This window comes from Engystomops pustulosus, chromosome 10 (assembly GCF_040894005.1).
Source record: "Engystomops pustulosus chromosome 10, aEngPut4.maternal, whole genome shotgun sequence".
NCBI classification, from domain to species: domain Eukaryota; kingdom Metazoa; phylum Chordata; class Amphibia; order Anura; family Leptodactylidae; genus Engystomops; species Engystomops pustulosus.
In genome coordinates this window covers 22,826,254-22,846,993 of record NC_092420.1, presented here as the reverse complement: position 1 = coordinate 22,846,993, position 20,740 = coordinate 22,826,254, and the positions used below count along the sequence as shown (strand labels likewise).

The 20,740-nt window shown below is 43.8% G+C and overlaps 1 protein-coding gene across 16 annotated transcripts in view; it reads right to left on the bottom strand.

Annotated features, from left to right (window-relative positions):
* ERC2 (ELKS/RAB6-interacting/CAST family member 2) overlaps positions 1-20,740 on the bottom strand; it is a 606,872-nt gene that overhangs the window by 139,503 nt on the left and 446,629 nt on the right. For 2 of the 16 annotated variants that reach the window (XM_072128520.1, XM_072128519.1), the window contains exon 22: positions 3,562-3,628. The exons of the other annotated variants lie outside the window; for them this stretch is intronic. In XM_072128520.1, the coding sequence (XP_071984621.1) occupies positions 3,602-3,628 (27 nt within the window). In that variant the 3' untranslated portion in view covers positions 3,562-3,601. The remainder of the gene's footprint in view (positions 1-3,561; positions 3,629-20,740) is intronic. 16 annotated transcript variants of the gene reach the window in all.

The window sequence follows — 20,740 nt, the reverse complement described above, 5'->3', positions numbered from 1 at the left end:
TATGCCAATTTATGATTGACACCAGATGACTAAAATTTCAGAAGATTTCTATATGTACATGTACTGTATATGTATGGTCTCATGATGCAGTTTTCTATACATTGAACATGGTGTTTACCTATGAGGAAATATTTAAGGGAAAAACAAGCAAACACAGATAAATGACTACAACCCTCAGAGAGGAGCTGAAAAATCTAACAGATGACTGTGAGGGAGACTAGGTTGTAAAACGAGGCCATTAAACCACAATTTGTATGAGATTGTTCTCTTGAGTAAAGTTTACCTATAGCTCACTGCAAACAACATGAAAGGAAGGGAAGACTTTCAACAGATGTTCAGGACTCCGACTCTTGTCTCTACTTTGGTCTACAGAACATTGGGAAAACACTGAGTGACATCTTTGAAAAGTGGACCTGTCAACTGGTGCAGGGTTTATATCTATAGTATCTAGAAAATTTTCAATTAACCAAATGGGAGAAAGTAAAGCATCCCCTGTCGGAGTTGTCTCTTTGATGGCTTGGTGGGGCAGGCACCAGGCTAATGACTCCAACTGGTATGTAAAGTCCACCCTGTGTCTCCACCGCCTCAGTACTAAACCCCATTAGCTCTACAGACAAATAAGATGGATGGAACAGGATCCAAGCAGAGAAAAGTGGTCTCCCTAGTAAACAAGTTGTTAACTAGTTGTTTAAATGCTTGAACCTAGAGATAAGGTAAGAGGTCCACTTTAACCTGAAACCAGCAGACAATTTACATTCCTACATCTAAAGAACACAAGTGGATAATATTGTGGGTCCTATCCCAGAAGTATAGAGCTCTGGTGCTTTAATACATGGCGGACACTTGGTCCTTCTCTGACCCTTATACCATCAACATCATAGTCTCTGATCAGACTACCTGAAAATTGGAACAGGTCACAACTATAAGAAACATGGGAGATAAGTCTAAGGTCGCAGACACTGTGTAGTGGAGTCATATACGTATCCTCAGCGTGTGCTTGTGCTTTGTTGTGATTCCATGGGGCTCATTTACTAAGGGTTCGTCGGACGCATTTTTGTCGCGGTTCCCGTCGATTTCCGTTTTGCGCTGAATTGCCCCGGGATTTTGGCGCACGCGATCAGATTTTGACGCATCGGCACCGGCTTGCACGTGACAGAAATGGGGGGGGGGGGGGGTTGTCGGATTCAGACAACGCATGGGATTTAACAATTAGAAATGTGTCACAAGACACGCACTTACAAGCACCGGGAAGAAGCAGGTGAACTCCGGCGGACCTCGGCGCAGAAGCGACAGATGCAGGAACTCGGACTCACAAGCTACGTGAATCGCGCCGGACCCGAATCCTCGTCGGACAACGCATCGCGGGATCGTGACAGGACCGGGTAAGTAAGTGCCATTATGTCTTCATGACACCAATATGTGCCATCATAATACGTTCATTTCTTATTCGTTCCATGCATGTTTAATCTGCCCAACATTGTGATGATGTGCATTATCCCTGTACTGTGACATCACTGTGTGTATTATCTCTGTACTGTGACACCACTGTGTGTATTATCCCTGTACTGTGACATCACTGTGTGTATTATCCCTGTACTGTCACATCACTGTGTGTATTATCCCTGTACTGTGACATCACTGTGTGTATTATCCCTGTACTGTGACATCACTGTATGTATTATCTCTGTACTGTGACATCACTGTGTGTACTATCCCTGTACTGTGACATCACTGTGTGTATTATCTCTGTACTGTGACATCACTGTGTGTATTATCTCTGTACTGTGACATCACTGTGTGTATTATCCCTGTACTGTGACATCACTGTGTGTATTATCCCTGTACTGTGACATCACAGTGTGTATTATCCCTGTACTGTGACATCACTGTGTGTATTATCCCTGTACTGTGACATCACTGTATGTATTATCTCTGTACTGTGACATCACTGTGTGTATTATCCCTGTACTGTGACATCACTCTGTGTATTATCCCTGCACTGTGACATCACTCTGTGTATTATCCCTGTACTGTGACATCACTGTGTATATTATCCCTGTACTGTGACATCACTGTGTGTATTATCCCTGTACTGTGACATCACTGTGTGTATTATCCCTGTACTGTGACATCACTGTGTGTATTATCTCTGTACTGTGACATCACTGTGTGCATTATCCCTGTACTGTGACATCACTGTGTGTATTATCCCTGTACTGTGACATCACTATGTGTATTATCCCTGTACTGTGACATCACTGTGTGCATTATCCCTGTACTGTGACATCACTGTGTGCATTATCCCTGTACTGTGACATCACTGTGTGTATTATCCCTGTACTGTGACATCACTATGTGTATTATCCCTGTACTGTGACATCACTGTGTCTATTATCCCTGTGCTGTGACATCACTGTGTGTATTATCTCTGTACTGTGACATCACTGTGTGTATTATCCCTGTACTGTGACATCACTGTGTGCATTATCCTTGTACTGAGACTTTCCAGTGCTTATTATCCTATTATTGTGACTACTTCCATTATCCCTGTACAGTAGTATCACAATGTACAAAATAAACCTAGTATTTTCATCCTCTGAAATCTGCTCATCTGCTAAATCTGCTCATGATCAATTGGACCTCATTATAAATTTTAATATAAGGCCGATGTTTACTTGGCCGAAGGGACCAAAGACTCTGAAAGCCTCCAATGGTGACATCTAAAGATGAGAATGGGAGACTACTGATGGAGGATAGTCACGTAAATGCTTGTGCAGGTAATGTACAATTTGCTGTTAATGTTCAGTAGTGAAACTTATGCTTAGTATTAAATGGGGTTTCCTACAAAATAAGTTAGGTCCTATCCACAGGGCCTATCGGTGGGGGTCTTAGTGATGGTACCCCCCACAGATCAATTGATTGGGGTCTAATTGGGGTCCAATGTACCCCAGTTGGACCTCTCATCACTCCCAGAGGTGAATGGAGCAGCCGGCCGCGCATGGTTGGATTGCCCAGTTCATCTCTACTGAGCTGATGGAGACTTAGTAATGTCCGTCAGCTCCATAGAGATAAACAGGGCAGTCAGACCATTTGCGACCAGATGTTCTGTTCATTTCGAGGAACGAAGAGGGGTCCAACTGGGGTACATCGTTATGATCAGTGGGGATTCCATCACTGAGACTTCCACCGATCAGCAAGTTAGGCCTTAACTTGTTTTGTGGGAATACCACTATAAGGTAAGTTTCACCATAACATAATATAAAATTCCTAAAACAATTTTTTAAAAATCAGCTCATTAAACAAACGTCTTTGGTCTTCAGCCCTGAACATTCTATAATTCCGGCCAAGTGCTTCCTGCTGCAATTGGAGAAGCGTTCAATAGGTTTCCCCCAGAGAGAAATGACCACCATACTGTAAAGCACCATATGTCGGCATATGTAATATCTTCAACTCCATATTGTGGAATAACAAGCCAAGGTACATGCTTCAAGTGACTCTCCAACGGTGCGTGTGACATGACTTAAACACAAGTACGACAAATAAGTCAAAATTTTTCCTTACCCAACAAAATAAAACTGGAACTTTGGTTTGCTGGAGCATGTTATGCCCATATCCCCTCCTCGTCGTCCTGGATGATTCATGTGAAGATCCAGCAAGGTGTTAGCATAGGAATGCAGAGAAGAAAGATACATTACAAACAAACAAAAAGCCATTGTGCTACAAAGGTTAGTAACTAAACAAGGCATTCCCGACCCATACCCAACACAAACACTACATTTTCTTTAGTTCCCCTTCTTTCGCAAAGATTGATTGTGTTTTGAAACTTCAGTCTCGGCTTCAAAGATGTTTATTTGACATCAACGGGAAGACTTGGATCCAACGTAGAAAAAAACACCTGCCTGAGAACCGAAAAAGTAGCCCAAACGTGCACATTATAGGCAAAGGTCTCCTTTGTTGTATATCTGCTGCAGGGCAAGGGGAAGATTGTTTTGTGAAGAAAAGGGGCAGCCTTGTAATAAAGATCTCATTGACAAACACTTAACCTTCATTCTCCATTCCAGCTTATGTTTAATGAGCAATGCCCTGCCTTGATCCCAGTGGAGTGTTTAAGCTGGGGCCCATCTGATGGAGAATACAGATGTGCCGACTATTCTGAAGGGCAAGAAATTTAGTGGTGTCAAAGTCTCACGGTGGTAAAAACACATAAGAAAACTCCTATTAAAGAAGTGGAATGCATAAAACCCCTTTCTAATGGCAACGGGTTAAAGACAATGTAATCATTAGTAATTAGCATTTACAGAAGTTACAGAGCGGAGTTTGTTATCGGTAAAGAGAAGTTATACCGCCCCATAGTAGCTCGTAAAAACTCTGCTATGTTACATACAGTACAGACATATACACCACGACATGTGTGGGTGGCGGGAAACGAATGGAAGGAGAACATTGCAGAATATTTTTTATCAACGAAGCAGAAAAAAACCTAGACATTACACCACAAATTGATTCACAGTTGTGATACGGTATATTGCTGCACATCCCAGAATCTATATATACACATATTCTTTTTAAAACGTTGAGTCATTTTGTGACTATATGACTTATCCTGTACAGATTCAGAGTTTGTAGACCTGCATTAACTATTCAGGAGGCTTCAGAGCTGAAATCTCCCAGCATTCTTTGCTCTCCCAAATTTTCCTTCTGGGAATAGCCTTATTTACATTGGGTTTAGTATAAATTAATCTAATATAGAAAGAAAGAAAATTGGTTGAACCCTTTGACTTGGGTTCGATCTATTATGTATGAGGCTCAACAATGCCTCTTTGTCTTTGTACATGGAAGACAAGTAACTCTCGAGGAGAAGGATCATGAGTTTTAACTGCACCAATAAAAAAATAAAGCTAGAAATTAAACTTCATATAGATGTCAGTTGAATTCCCCATTCTTCCCCTCCCTCATACACACGCTTACTTGTTTCAGCCACGCATAAAACGGGAATTACAAGGCATCGGCTTATCTATCTCTTAAAACCAACAGGATCGGCCATGTTGCATATCAACATGTCCAACCTTCTATCCCTGTTATTGGGGTAAAGTTGAATACACCCCAACATTAACATCAGGGGAGATTTCAGCATCTGCTCCCACCAAAATTGATAAACTTGTACAACATTAATCTAATGTATATGACCGACCACCCTAAATTGTAGGCAGAACGTCTGATAGTCATGTTTTAGACTGTTACCAATTGCAACCAACAAAATGCGAAGGGGTTGCAGTTCTGGGAAATAATACAGGCGGTAAATACAAGATTTGTAAAACACTACAATATATTTTGTGTAGAATATTTCTAATGCTCTACGTGGCATAAGACTGAAGTGAGACTTCTAGCACTGAGGCCTCACAAAGGTCCAGTCACAGCTCTATTTAATGGATTTACCATGGGACCCAGAGAGGAGATAAAACGCTTCTAATGGAGTGTTGGAGGGGGTCGTTGAGCTGCACATCAACTTCTCCCCCTTCTATCCTTCACACCAAAGCAACCCAATGACCGATTTCCTATATTTAGTGGCCAAAGGTGTAACCTGAAGCAGTATATGGGGCATAAAAATACCATCAACATGGAGTGGGACTCAAAAATACCAGCCACAATAAGGAGGTAGTTTCCCTATACATAAAAGCAACAGTATCTAATGTGTCCACTGAAAAAAAAAAATACCGGCCTGAATCCCTCATACACCCAAGATAATCTCCTCCAATTTACTAATACACATGTATGAACAACTCAAGAGAGAATGTGTAATGAAAATAAGAAAGAAGTGTCCATCTTTGGTGGCAGCTCATCTCTAAAAGGATCAGGCAGTTAAAACTTGCCCGATCATTGTCTCCCCCAACAACTGGTGGAGAGTCGGAAGACAGATTAGATAGTCGGCCTACCCTCCAAATTGGAAGTTGAGTCTCATTTCCATCTAATAAGTTAACATGGGAAACCCTGTGGGGGTCGGTTATAAATAAAAAGTGAACTTGCCCTTCTTTGGCTCCCGATTCCAACGTTGTTCTGGTGTTGATCAGTATAACATCATTACTGGAAGTGCAGAGGTTACAGGACCTACTTTTGCCAATTAGAGGCCACCTTGAACCACAGGTTGTCACGATATGCCGCGGATTTAGCAAAATCTGGCCCTGTGTTCCCAGCACTGCCAGCTCACCAGTCAAAACTGAAGACCGGAAGAATGGTACGATGCGGGAAATAGACAACTTCACGTCCTATTTTCTTTTTTAAGCCAAATCCTACTGTGATGTCAGTTAACAGAACAAAATAAAGACCGTCCAGGTAGAGCCACTACCCAGTGACATTCCCTATCTTTACAATAGACGCACCACTGATTAGAAAAGATATTGGGGCAGATTTACTTACCAGGTCCTGTCGCGATCCAGCGGCGCGTTCTCCGTCGAGGATTCAGGTCTTCCGGCGATTCACTAAGGTAGTGTGCCCGATGTCCACCAGGTGTCGCTGCTGCGCTGAGGTCCGCCAGAGTTCACAACCTATCCTGGGTGCATGTAGGCGCGCGTCAAGCGACACATTTTTTTAAAAAAATACAGCGTTTTTTCCGAATCCGTCAGGTTTTCCGACGGCCACGCCCCCGATTCCCATCGCATGCATGCCGACGCCGATGCACCACAATCTGATCGCCTACGCCAAAAACCCGGGGCAATTTGCCGCAAAACGGTAATTTTCGGGAAACCCGACGAAAAAGAGCAATTCAGGCCCTTGAGTCTCCAGTATTGAGGACGATATTGGCTTTAGGAAAATATACTACAACCTATTACTCAAAAATATAGTGAAAACATCTACACAGTATAGAAAGTGTCGTCCTATCCGACCTACCGCTGTCTATGATACCGCACAGCATAGCGTGTTAGGAGACTGGCGCTGCACGAAGCCCGACCACTAACTACACTGTGCTCTTATTAATTATGATTGGAAGAGACAGAAACTGGAGTGAGTGTCGATCTGCCGCCAGTACCGCTGCTGCTCCACACTACAGCTCCCTCATGTCAATGATTATTAAAAAACAGATGTTGGGGAAGGATGTCAGCAGGCTTCCTACTGAAGTGGAATATTCTGACAGTCCAGCAGCGAAGAGGATGGAGTCTCACATGTGCAAATCCTATGCACGTTCCCAGCGCTGCCTGGTTCTGATCACCGGGTCTCTCACATGGTGCAGTCACTGTACGGTTAGTTAGATGCCAATAGCAAAATAATGAGGGAAAATCTGTAAATAACTGATCATAACACAAACTTACATAATATACATAAATGTAAGAATGCATCAGATTTATGAGCGTGCTGGATGGAAGCCACCTGTACCTGACAAAGGCCACCAAAAGTTCTGGCTACACTGGGACTAATACCATTTTTTACACTGTATGAAACCATGTTATTTTATCCATGGTTCAATTTGGACTATTGGTACGACATCACATGGTCTATGCTGTTTGTTTTACTTATGTTTATGTTCAAACGAAAAAAAGGTAATGGTTTTTCCAAGTTCTTATTATTTATAGCCAATCCAGGATCGGATTGGCCCCCTAGAACACCAGAGAATCCTCAGAAGGGCCCAGGCTCTAACAATTTAGAAAGGGTCCAAAAGACAAACCCATTTACCATTTTTTATTAAAAAGATGATTCCCAAATATTATGGATTATTAGATCCTAATAATGATGCATCCTACATGGGGATATTCTGGATGGAAAGTGGGCCAAGATCACCCCTTTGGAAGGTACATCATACCACAGTACGACACTGATCCAATCTTAGTATAAGTAATCAGTGTCAATAAGTTGGCAGGGGGCATCGACTATATTGATGACCTTTCCTATGATTAGGCCATCAATAGAGTAAACCCAGAATGCCAGTTTGAGCTGTCAGATAGTGTGATAGTGTGCAGCAACTGTTGCAGAATGAAAATAGGCTTTGCAACATGCTCTGTCCATTGTACTTGTGGTGTTAACTGCAATATGGGCCATACCTACAGAACTATACTGGTGGGGGTACCCAATTGCAATGGGGCCCTTGAGGGAGGGTGGCCAACACTGCTTTTTTTCACACAACCGTGATTGTGGCCATAATCTGGACACAAATGCTCACGACCGCCATTAACTTCTATGGCGCTTGGTCATGGTGTGGTGGGAACCGTGACCAACATGGGCCGCAAAATATGGTGCAGGTCCTATCTACGGGACGATTGGCAGCATGGCTGCTCAGGTGGAGAGGGAAGGGATGAGGAACGTTCACCCCTCTCCCCTTCTCCAACCAGCCATGTGAGGCCTTCTCAACGTTACCTGCCACTAGAGGTAGAAAACTGGATACAGTGAATGTGTCTGAGGTGCAATACCATACACAGTATATGGACAGGAGAGACATTAGTCATAAGTTTTATGCATTATATGATGTTTCCATAGTCCTGTATACTACATAGTCCATGGTAGGTGTATACAACTGCATAGAAGAGTACAGTAAAAACCATAAGCAGTGAGGCCTATAATTTACTGAAGATGCCGTTCACAGCATGGACATTCCCTCATAAACGGTTGATGTATGCAATATTTCCGTCCTCCAAAAACATGTGCCCCCCTAATTATCGGTAAAATCCTGCTCCCACCCGTGTAACCATCGCAGCCGCTTATAAAGAACATATCTATTCACAGCCCGACTTTCACATCAAGTTTAGAAATAGTCCCACAAAGCCGCAGGGAACGAATCTGAAATATTGGACAACGTGAATTTCTCTAATATCGCTTAGAACAACATCCCATTCCTAAGACTCGTTGCGAGCCAATATATATTCCGTCTTTTTCTCAAAAGCTAATCCAGTTTTTGCCTGACTAAGTCCTGTGGCCTGTTCCGCAGTGGGTGTCTTCTGGAGGAAAGAAAAGTTCAAGAGGTTAAAATAAATGTAACACTTTCTCACTGCTCGCCTATCCCACAAGTGAGACCTTTAAAATAACACGGAGGAAAAAAAAAAAACATTCCTTGATAATCAGTGGATGATACTTCTCCGCTCCGAGTCCAAATTCTGTTTTGCATTTTATTTTTGGAACATTTCTCTGCCCACCCTTAGTCATCCAATATTTACTAAGCCGGGGATAACGAGGCAAGAACTGAAGGCCAAGACATGGGAATATCAGTAAATCAACTCGGAAGGAAAAAAAAAAAATTGTATTCGAAACATATGTTTATTTAGAATCGCGCTGATCTAAGTAGTCGAGGACGAAACTATTGGACTTTTTGATGGCACCGGCCAAAGTGTTGTGTCAATCAAAAAGGGAATTTCAAGAATAGCTGTACGGAAGTGGGTGCATATGATTATATCTGAAGCGTAACATACTAACATAAATATGTAAGTAGGTCTAAACATGGGGAGAGGCGCATAAACTAAGGTGGGGGGACCTCTTTTGACCTGATAGAACCACATTAGATCATGGGCTGATCCAGAAGAAATCAGGGTGATGAATGTTATCTAAAGTGTAAAGACAGTGTGAAGCCCATGGACTCGGGCACTTATGTTGGCCCGATCACACATTGCAAAGGATGGGAGTCCTTGCATCATCCATAAATATGAGACAAGTAGGTGAGAGTGAAGACCGGGCTTATAAAACTCCATGTAACATAGGAGGCAAACATAGTGAGGTAGCCATGAGGGGAGGGATGGTAGCCCACACCTAAGCCTGCCCCCCTTTTTCGATAAAGTGCCAGAAGCCCCTATACCTTAACTATCTAAGGGTGAAAACTCCAGCCTCCAGTCCCAGGGCACCTTCCTTATCTAGTCAGGCGTACCCTACAGGACTCCTCCATCTGCCAACGGGACTGCAGCGCCGCTACTGTAAGAACTATTACAGTGTCAGGACTAAAGTTTGGCCAGTAGACAGGGAGTCCTTGTCTCATATTGCAACATGATGCAAGGAGTTCCATCCTGCGCAAGGTGTGCAGTCCATGGGATCTGACCAACACAATCATGTGCATCCGGCCTTAGACTGTGCGAATCTTTTACAACAATATTGAGTTCCTTTAGCTAAGTGGGTGTATCCATAGTTCATAGTTCCGAATATTGTAAAAATCACAGAAACTTAAAAAAAAAGCTCTGTGTCTACAATATTATAAACATTCTTCCTATTGGGAGTAGGCAGAATCTTTAAAATATTATTCACCCCACAAGTATAATAGCTTTGTATAGGGCACATTATGAGCTTCCCTTTTTTTCAAGCGATCTGTTGTTTTAGCGAAAACACCATTTTATGTAAATGAGGGGAGGAGCTCTGCCTCAGATAATGAACATTCTTCTTTCTTTGTCTTCTTTTTATATGGACAATATCAATCAGCTAGGACAAGGTAAGTGCTGGTTGGCTTTACAGAAAATGAGTGTGTTGGTGGTCACAGCCCCGCCCCCAAGGAACTGAGAAGCTAATTTGCATAACAATGTTAATGGAAGTGCCTTGAAAATGACAAATTGCTGGGAAAGGTTATTACACATATTACACATTGTGTTACCATACTACTGTCTGTAACTAAAAAGTGTTATTATTGTGTAAAGCTACAGGAGCCTCTTACTGATTGTGACTGAACATAAAATAGTTTTATTTTGGGGCCCCACTTTAAGCCCCAATTTGTTTAAAACTGGCCCTTGCACTAACAACCACCAATTTCTTCCAAAGTAGTTACTAGTACTATCCTCTCCAATATTTGCTTACCGGTCACCCCACATGGTCTTGAGCAGTGAACCCCCTATTTAAACAGACAACCCCATTAATTTGTCTGCTGTCTGCCCTGCATTGCACACTAATCCCCTAAGGTCAGGCATCTTGTACACATAAGGTTAAAGTATATTCTGTCTGTGATTTCAACAATAGCTAAAAAAGTGAAAAATACATAGTGCTCTGCACGCTACCCACTGCTCTTCCCTTCCGAGCGCTCGTGTTGACAGGACGGGATTATCTGAATTTACAAATGAAACAGAAAAGACATACAAAGTATTTTCCTCTAAACCATTCTAATTTAATTTTCCTCTTGCTGGCTCAGGATATATCATCAAATGTAACTGAGCAGCCGATCCTTGACCTATCTCAGCAACTACTCAGCTACACCGGTCTATGGCGCCATAAAAAGGGCCCTCTCATCAGAAGACACGCAGAAAAGTGCAGCAAAAGAGCCACCGATGCTTAATTCTGCTGAGAATATCGGTCACTTCTTCATATATGTCATTTCTTATGGTGGTATTATCGTTGCCGATACAGGTTGAGAATAAGAACCAATTGAGGAGAAACATCTGGATCATTACCTCTAAACAGGGTTTCCTGAAACCTCCCCAATCCTGATCATAGGCCATACCTGGCACAGCATGGCCGCCCCTTTAGCGTCAATAAAAAAATGGGCGACAATATGCGACACATCTGAAGTATAACAGTTGAATATTGACCTCATAACATCCAGCCAATGTCTTTACGAAGAAATAACTTTGTGAAGAAGAACAAACACTCCTGGGAATAATGGTATGGCCCATACAAAGTCCTAATCTCCTCATCATCCAGTCTTTCTGGTATTATTTAGAAGGGCAGATGGAAATGAGAAATGGTTGGTTCTCCAAGACGTTTAGAACAACCTTCCCACTAAGTTTATTGAAGAACTTCCATTGTGAGGAAAATATTGGAAGGATTACTAAAAGGCTACAAACTGGATTATGTGACATCACATAGTATAAGTGACAGCCAGCATGGGTTTACTAAGGATAAAAGTTGTCAGACTAACCTGATCTGCTTCTATGAAGAGGTGAGCAGGTGCCTGGATGGAGGAGCTGCTGTGGATATTGTGTTCTTGGACTTTGCAAAGGCATTTGACACCATCCTGCATAGACGACTGATTGGTTATATAAGGGCTATTGGTTTGGCAGAAATCATTTGCCATTGGATTGAAAACTGGTTGAAGGATCATATCCAGAGAGTTGTGGTCAATGATTCCTACTTGGAATGGTCACCAGTTATGACCATTCCTCTGAGAGGCAGGGTTCTGTACTCGGCCCACTACTATTTAATATATTTATTAAGCATATAGAGGTAGGAATTAATAGCACCTAGCTGTGTAGTGTAATACAGTCTATGGAGGATGGGAGTAGTAGTACAAGCTGTGTAGTGTAATACAGTCTATGGAGGATGTTCATAGGCTGCAGGGGGACTTGGACAAACTGAGTGTTTGGTCATCCGCTTGGCAAATGAGGTTCAATGTGGATAAATGTAAGGTTATGCACCTGGGGGCTAATAATTCAAAGGCAAAATATGTCCTTGGATGAGTAAATCTGGGAGAGTCCCTTGTGGAGAAGGACCTGGGAGTACTAGTAGATCATAAATTAAATAACAGAACAAATGTCAATCAGCTGCCTCTAAAGCCAGTAGGATCTTGTCACGTATCAAAAGTGGTCTGGACTCTCGTGATCGGGATGTAATATTACACTGTACAAGGCATTGGTTCGGCCTCACCTGGAATATGCTGTCCAGTTCTGGGCACCGGTCCATAAAAAGGATGCCCTGGAGCTGGAGAGGGTTCAACGTAGAGCCACAAAAATGATACTGGGTATGGAGGGTCTCAGTTATGAGGAAAGATAAAAACAACTAGATTTATTTAGTCCGGAAAAGAGACGACTACGAGGGGACATGATTAATTTATATAAATATATGAATGGTCCATACAAAAAATATGGTAATATGGTAAGTTGTTCCAGATTAAATCAAATCAAAAGACACCAGAGGCGACAGGGCTCCTGTACTGTGAGAACTGTGAATCTGTGGGATAGCCTGCCTCAGGAGCTGAGCAGAGCAGGAACAGCAGAGAGCTGAGATGCCTTTTCACATATGAATAACATTGAGAGATATGTTAGAATATAGAGCTGTCTTCCTCATCCAATCCCTTACCTTCCTTGGTTGATCTCGATAGACATGTGTCTTTTTTTAATTCTATAAACTATGTAACTAAGGACAAGTGTAAGTGGAAGGTTACACTTAATATTGTTTTGGCCTAAAGATGTGGCCTGTACATTATAGATGAGGAATAATTCACACACTACAACAAGTCTCCTTATAAAAAATCATTTACAAATCAAATTACGGTACCGTATTCCAAAAGGAAAATACTTTTTATGGATGTAACATTTCTCGACTCCCGTTTTGTAGCCGGAATTATTCACTGCTGGATTTAATTATGGACCCGGAGCTGTCTGTGTGTTAACCAACCACTGAAGAAATGCTGGGAAAGCGAATCTGCTCAATGGATCACAATGATGATTAGTGTTCATTATACAAGATATTCCAAACTCAACCCCTAACAACAAGTCATAATAGTGGCTTCTATTTAGAATCTATACAGTAACCGATCTCCCCCGTAGCTTGCTATGGCTGTTGTTCGGATGCTCTATTAGCCCACAGCTATTTCCCTTATCATTTCTATCCACATGCTTGGTTTGGTTAAGCATGCATGTACCTTCAATGGGGAGCATTGGTGGCAGGCCAAGGGATCAGTCCTCACAAGACCCCCTAACAAATACATTGGTGGGCTGATCCTGCCCTAGATAGTGGGTTTATAGTGACTCCCCCTCTAAAGTGACTGGTCTCAAATAAAATTTGACTCTTCTCTGGTCATCTTCTCATAGCTTGGAAGATTTTGTATAGCTAAATGGGTGGGATTTCACATAAAAGAGAGAAAGAACATGTCATACCCTACCTGAGGTGAGTGGTGGTTTGATGGGGTTAATTCTGGTGACAATGTCCTTTCAGGTGTTTTGCATTTAATATAGTCAATTTTTTGTTGTTTGAGGAAGAGAGGCAGATTGAAAGTGAGGAGAGGCAGAAGACAGAAGGGGGAGACGCAGAATGGAGGGGAATAGGAGGCAGAATGCAGGAAGAGGAGAGGCAGAATACAGGAGGAGGAGAGGCAGAATACAGGAGGAGGAGAGGCAGAATGCAGGAGGAGGAGAGGCAGAATGCAGGAGGAGGAGAGGCAGAATGCAGGGGGAGAGGAGGCAGAATGCAGGAAGAGGAGAGGCAGAATACAGGAGGAGGAGAGGAAGAATGCAGGAAGAGGAGAGGCAGAATACAGGAGGAGGAGAGGCAGAATGCAGGGGAAGGAGAGGAAGAATGCAGGAAGAGGAGAGGCAGGATACAGGGGAAGGAGAGGAAGAATGCAGGAAGAGGAGAGGCAGAATACAGGAGGAGGAGAGGCAGAATGCAGGAAGAGGAGAGGCAGAATACAGGAGGAGGAGAGGCAGAATGCAGGAAGAGGAGAGGCAGAATGCAGGAAGAGGAGAGGCAGAATGCAGGAACAGGAGAGGCAGAATACAGGAGGAGGAGAGGCAGAATGCAGGAAGAGGAGAGGCAGAATGCAGGAAGAGGAGAGGCAGAATGCAGGAACAGGAGAGGCAGAATGCAGTAGGAGGAGAGGCCAAAAGCAGGAAGAGGAGAGGGAGAATGCAAGTGGAGGAGAGGCAGAATACAGGAGGAGGAGAGGCAGAATGCAGGAAGAGGAGAGGCAGAATGCAGGAAGAGGAGAGGCAGAATGCAGGGGAAGGAGAGGAAGAATGCAGGAAGAGGAGAGGAAGAATGCAGGAAGAGGAGAGGCAGAATGCAGGAAGAGGAGAGGCAGAATGCAGAGGAAGGAGAGGAAGAATGCAGGAAGAAGAGGAAGAATGCAGGAAGAAGAGGCAGAATGCAGGGAGAGGAGAGGCAGAATGCAGGAAGAGGAGAGGCAGAATACAGGAGGGGAGGCAGAATGCAGGGGAAGGGGAGGCAGAATTCAAGGGGAGGGGAGGCAGAATTCAAGGGGAGAGGAGGCAGAATTCAAGGAGGGGGAGGCAGAATTCAAGGAGGGGGAGGCAGAATTAAAAGAGGGGTAGGCAGATGCATGGGGAGGAGAGGCAGAATACAGGGGGCGGGGAAGCAGAATGCAAGGGGAGTGTAGGCAGAATAAAGGGAGAGGAGAGGCAGAATGCAGGGTGAGGGGTGAGGGGAGGCAGAATGCAAGGGGAGTGTAGGCAGAATAAAGGGGGAGGAGAGGCAGAATGCAAGGGGAGGAGAGGCAGAATACAGGGGGAGGGGAGGCAGAATGCAGGGTGAGGGGAGGCAGAATACAGGGGGAGGGGAGGCAGAATGCAGGGTGAGGGGAGGCAGAATGCAGGGGGAGGGGAGGCAGAGTGCAGGGGGAGTGTAGGCAGAATACAGGGGGAGGAGAGGCAGAATACAGGAGGAGGAGAGGCAGAATACAGGAGGAGGAGAGGCAGAATGCAGGGGGAGAGGAGGCAGAATGCAGGGGGAGAGGAGGCAGAATACAGGGGGAGGTGAGGCAGAATACAGGAGGAGGAGAGGCAGAATACAGGAGGAGGAGAGGCAGAATGCAGGGGGAGAGGAGGCAGAATGCAGGGGGAGTGTAGGCAGAATACAGGGGGAGGGGAGGGAGAATACAGGAAGAGGGGAGGCAGAATACAGGAAGAGGAGAGGCAGAATGCAGGAAGAGGAGAGGCAGAATGCAGGGGAAGGAGAGGAAGAATGCAGGAAGAGGAGAGGCAGAATGCAGAGGAAGGAGAGGAAGAATGCAGGAAGAAGAGGCAGAATGCAGCAGGGGGGAGAGGCAGAATGCAGGGAGAGGAGAGGCAGAATGCAGAGGAAGGAGAGGCAGAATACAGGAGGGGAGGCAGAATGCAGGGGAAGGGGAGGCAGAATTCAAGGGGAGGGGAGGCAGAATTCAAGGGGGGGGGCAGAATTCAAGGAGGGGGAGGCAAAATTCAAGGGGAGGGGAGGCAGAATTCAAGGGGAGTGGAGGCAGAATTCAAGGAGGGGGAGGCAGAATTCAAAGAGGAGAGGCAGAATGCAGGGGGAGGAGAGGCAGAATACAGGGGGCGGGGAAGCAGAATGCAAGGGGATTGTAGGCAGAATAAAGGGGGAGGAGAGGCAGAATGCAAGGGGAGGAGAGGCAGAATACAGGGTGAGGGGAGGCAGAATACAGGGGGAGGGGAGGCAGAATGCAGGGTGAGGGGAGGCAGAATGCAGGGGGAGGGGAGGCAGAATACAGGGGGGAGGGGAGGCAGAATGCAGGGTGAGGGGAGGCAGAATGCATGGGGAGGGGAGGCAGAGTGCAGGGGGAGGGGAGGCAGAGTGCAGGGGGAGTGTAGGCAGAATACAGGGGGAGGAGAGGCAGAATACAGGAGGAGAAGAGGCAGAATACAGGAGGAGGAGAGGCAGAATACAGGAGGAGGAGAGGCAGAATACAGGGGGAGAGGAGGCAGAATACAGGGGAAGTGTAGGCAGAATACAGGGGGAGGGGAGGCAGAATACAGGAGGAGGGGAGGCAGAATACAGGAGGAGGGGAGGCAGAATACAGGGGGAGGGGAGGCAGAATGCAGCAGAAGAGCAGAATGTGGAAGGAAAGAGGCACATTTAGGATAAATAATATTAGCAAGGAACAGTTTGGCATTATTTTAATGAGAAAATATTGTAGCAGGGGGATCATAAAACAAAATTTCTTCTCAAAATTGTCCCGCCTTCAAAATGTTTGGAAACCCCTGATTTTGATAACCCAAACAGAAGGTCACACGCTTCAAAACTCAAAGTAAGGAATAGCTGAACATTACATACATATTTTGGGCACGGTGTCTTACATTTTCCACAACCAGTCCTTGTTCGAGGCATTTTATTTCCAGAGTGGAAAAACTACCCTCCCCTTGTGAAAACCACTCTGAAGAGCAGCACAGGATTTGGGGTGAGAGATTAGCTAAAGCCTTGGTTGGTGCGGTTTAGAAGTCAAATCTATGCCTGAAGCATCAGACATGTTGAACTAGATAGTACCAACCATGGGAAAAAATCCTCGAAATTAATCCACCGACTGGCAGCAGGGAACTCACAATCCTGGCATTCCCTAGATGGTTTCAATAACTTTCAGCTCAAAATACTCTAAAATAAAAGAAGAAAATGGGGAAATAAGTGAAGCCTTATCCTGACCCATTAGGATTCATAAAAAGTTCTCATAAATCCCACCCCCCCACTGAAAGCCTCTCCTGCCGCGGTATGGCCATAACTTTAAACGACCTGACGGTGAAATTCTTGGCTCTGAGAGATGATGCCTCCAAATTCTTTTTTGATAGTATAACAGTAGAAATGTGACGAGTTAAGCCGCATGGGGTATTCTGCGCGTTGTGGATAGACAGTACCTGACAGGGCTCAGGCTGAAGGTCTTTCATGTACGTGCACGTATGCATTAAATTAGCGTCTTAACTAGGGTTAAGTAGTACTGGGAATGGTAGGATCTTCTGATCTGCCCATATTCTGTGTGGCTAGTGACAGTTCAATAAACATGTATCTGCTAGCCCCGAGAATGTGTGAATGTGGATCTATTTGTGGGATTAAATTATTACACATTCCACACTCTCGGCAAATCCATAAAGTGTCCCGCGACTGTACATCAATGCGTCGGGGGAAGCCGCGTACTGTGGGAAGAGGAGTCCTGTAAATACGCTTATAAAATAGATAAAAAGAAGCACTTCAAAAGTAATTAAAGGTTTACAAAGCCAACCTTTAAAACCGGCCTTAACCCCTTCCCCTCCGCGTCGTTGTGTGGCAGACAGCGATCATTTATAGGATGTCTGTGAACAAGACTGTACTCATTGACGCTGTGGGGAGGGTCACGGCGGGGGGAGTTCTGGAACTCAATATCGAGTGGAATAAAGTTTAAAAAACCTATATTTTCGGACTTTCTATATTTTCCCTGGGATCATAGATTGCAAGCTCTGATTGCTATTGTTATTACTCTATGATGTCTGTGTTTGTATATATACACCATGATCTGTACAACGCTGCGATGGAGCTATAGATATTTATTATTATTCAAGGTCACCCACCAGCTTGAAAGACAAGTTGATTCTGTACCAGTCTGGTGACATAATAAAACCGTATTGATATCTCCCCACCACACTTGCTTTCCACCATAGGAAACACTAGGGGAGGTTGTTAGTGGGACCTGCCTCAGCCAGTGATCGGCTAAGTGGCTTTCACCTATTGTTGAGTTTAGTGTAATAATATCTTTTTGTGTGATGTTAGTAACATCAAGACTGTGAAAAATGCTTTTATATTCCAAAATTGTAACTAGAATTGGAGCACTGGGGGCAGGGCCAGCATTAGGGGGGAAGCAAACTGGGCATTTGGCCAGGGCCCCTTGCCCTAAAGGTGACCCCAGCATGTGAACTTTTTAATACCGCTTGGTTGAATGCCCAGCTGCAGATGCTTATCATCTATCTGTATAGTTATCTATCTCCTATAATTTATCTATTTCCTATCTATCTATATACCTGTCCATCTAACCATCTATATATCTAGCTTTTTGTCTGAATATTTATCTATCTATCTTCTATCCATTATCTCTCCATCTATGAATCTATCTTCTATCTCTCATATTTCCCTATCATCTGTCGTTCTCCTACAAAATTCTACTACAGTCCCATATTACAGATACTTACCATACTACTGTCTGTAACTACACAGTGTTATTATTGTGCAGGGCAAAGAGAGCCTCTTACTGACTGTGACTGTTCATAAAATAGTTTACTTTTGGGCCCAACTTTTAGTTTGGTCCTGGGCCCCACTTTATCTAAAACCGTCCCTGACTGGGGGGAGTGTCCTCGAAATTTTCTTGGTATTCCAACTCTCCTCTCCTGTAATATCTAACCATACCTAACCAGAAACCATACTCAGAGCAGAGGGGAGGGACTTTCCTGTGTTCAGTGAAAAGATCCCACACAGCGAATGAGTTAGGCCTCTTCTTCAGATCAATCCAAGAAGATCTTAAAAAGGAGCATACATTTCCTGGAGCCAAAGCACGAAAACAAAGTCTGTGCAACAATGGAAAAGCTGGTAATTCTGGGAGATTTCCATTGTCAAGCTGACAAAACAAATTTATGTTCTTCATATTGATGGTTGCAGAAAATAAGGAGGTATAGAAAAAACAAAATGGCCGTCTTCCTGATGACAATTTATTCTCTTGGATCCTGTACTTTCTAGATCATGTGATTTTTAAACTGCGCCATCTTCTTATGCAGGCCGTGCCTGGTACTACACGTCAGCTAAAACTCTGGTGTTGCAAAAAATCATACCTAAGGCAATCGATTGTGATACGCGGTTTGATACGGGGTTGTATTTGGAATAGGGCTCCCCGGACATGTAAACCTAAGGACCTCTAATCTTATATCACCAAGTAAAAACCTAGGAAAGTTTAGAAACCTAGTCCCCCTTTACAGCGCATTTCCTGCGCAGCTCTCGCTGTCTTCTGAGATGTCACCGTTTGATAGACAGATCGGGATAAGTTAGATCAAAGGTTAAAAAAAAACGTAGAGTTATCTCGGTTGAAATCTGCAAATATTTCAAGCTCTGGGATTTCTTAATAAAAAACAGATTGAACAAAGGTTGAATACAGTTGTTCTAAACTTTGACAAGAGAATCTCGCACGTACAGCGCTACGGCAATGAAAATATTGTGTTTTCTTTGATGCAATAGAGAAAATATGTGAATAGAAAAAGATGTGTAAATGTTGTGACATCTACAAAGCGAGCGCTGCCTGCACATCAAATAGCGGAGAGCCTTTAATTGTCTCGGACGCCGCTGCTACGGGAAGACTGCTGTCAATAGTTCACGGTCTTAGGAATTATTTCATCTTTAGGGCCAGGAATATCAGAAAAATGGAAGGGTAGTGGCATGAGGCCAACTGGCTACGAGCCTCAGCTAGAAACAACTCTACTGATTACAACTCGATGTGATTTGGGGTTACATATGGAAAAATGGAACCACACAGGTCATCCATATCTTCTTACTAACTGGCTGCAAGAAAAAATATCAGAGGTGAAGGGGTTTCCCAGTTTTTCTAGAAAATCGATGGAGTAGATTTAGTGGTGTACCCCAGATCCTTCAGGAGTAGAATAAATCTGTCGTGGATTTAGTGATAAATATCATATGTTCAGGCGATCCCCTACTTAAGGACAACCGACTTACAGACGACCCCTCTGCCCACTGTGACCTCTGGTGAAGCTCTCTGGATGTTACTATGGTCCCAGGCTGCAATGATCAGCTGTAAGGTGTCTGTAATGAAGCTTTATTGATAATCCTTGGTCACTGGGACAAAAAAAAAAAAATTGTCTGGATCCACAATAATAAAATATAAAGTTTCGGCTTACATACAAATTCAACTTAAGAACAAACCTACGAAACCTATCTTGTACTTAACTCTGCAACTGCCTGTATGTATATCATATCCCAAAAAATATCAGTACTGTGCCACAGATATTATTATTATTAATAATAATAATTACGCAAGTTACGCAGCGCTGCACAAAGCCTGCCAAATTGGTCAGTTTTAGGAAGGTGTAAGTAAAAAAAAAAATAGAAATCATAATAGATGTGGTAGAAATAGAGATGAGCAGACCCAAAGTTTTTTGTTCAGGTTCAGGGTTCGGGTAGGCCCCATTAGACCCAGACATATTGCCAGATTGGCTGACAAACAGCCAATCCAGCAAATTGACGCCCCCAACTACTGTGGACATCCCTAGCCAATCATAGTTGTGGCTTGCTGCTTGGGGCATTAATTTTCTAGATTGGCTGTTCTGAAGCTAATCTGGAAATATGTCTGGGTCGTGTAGGGCATACTGAACCGTGAACCCGGACGGAA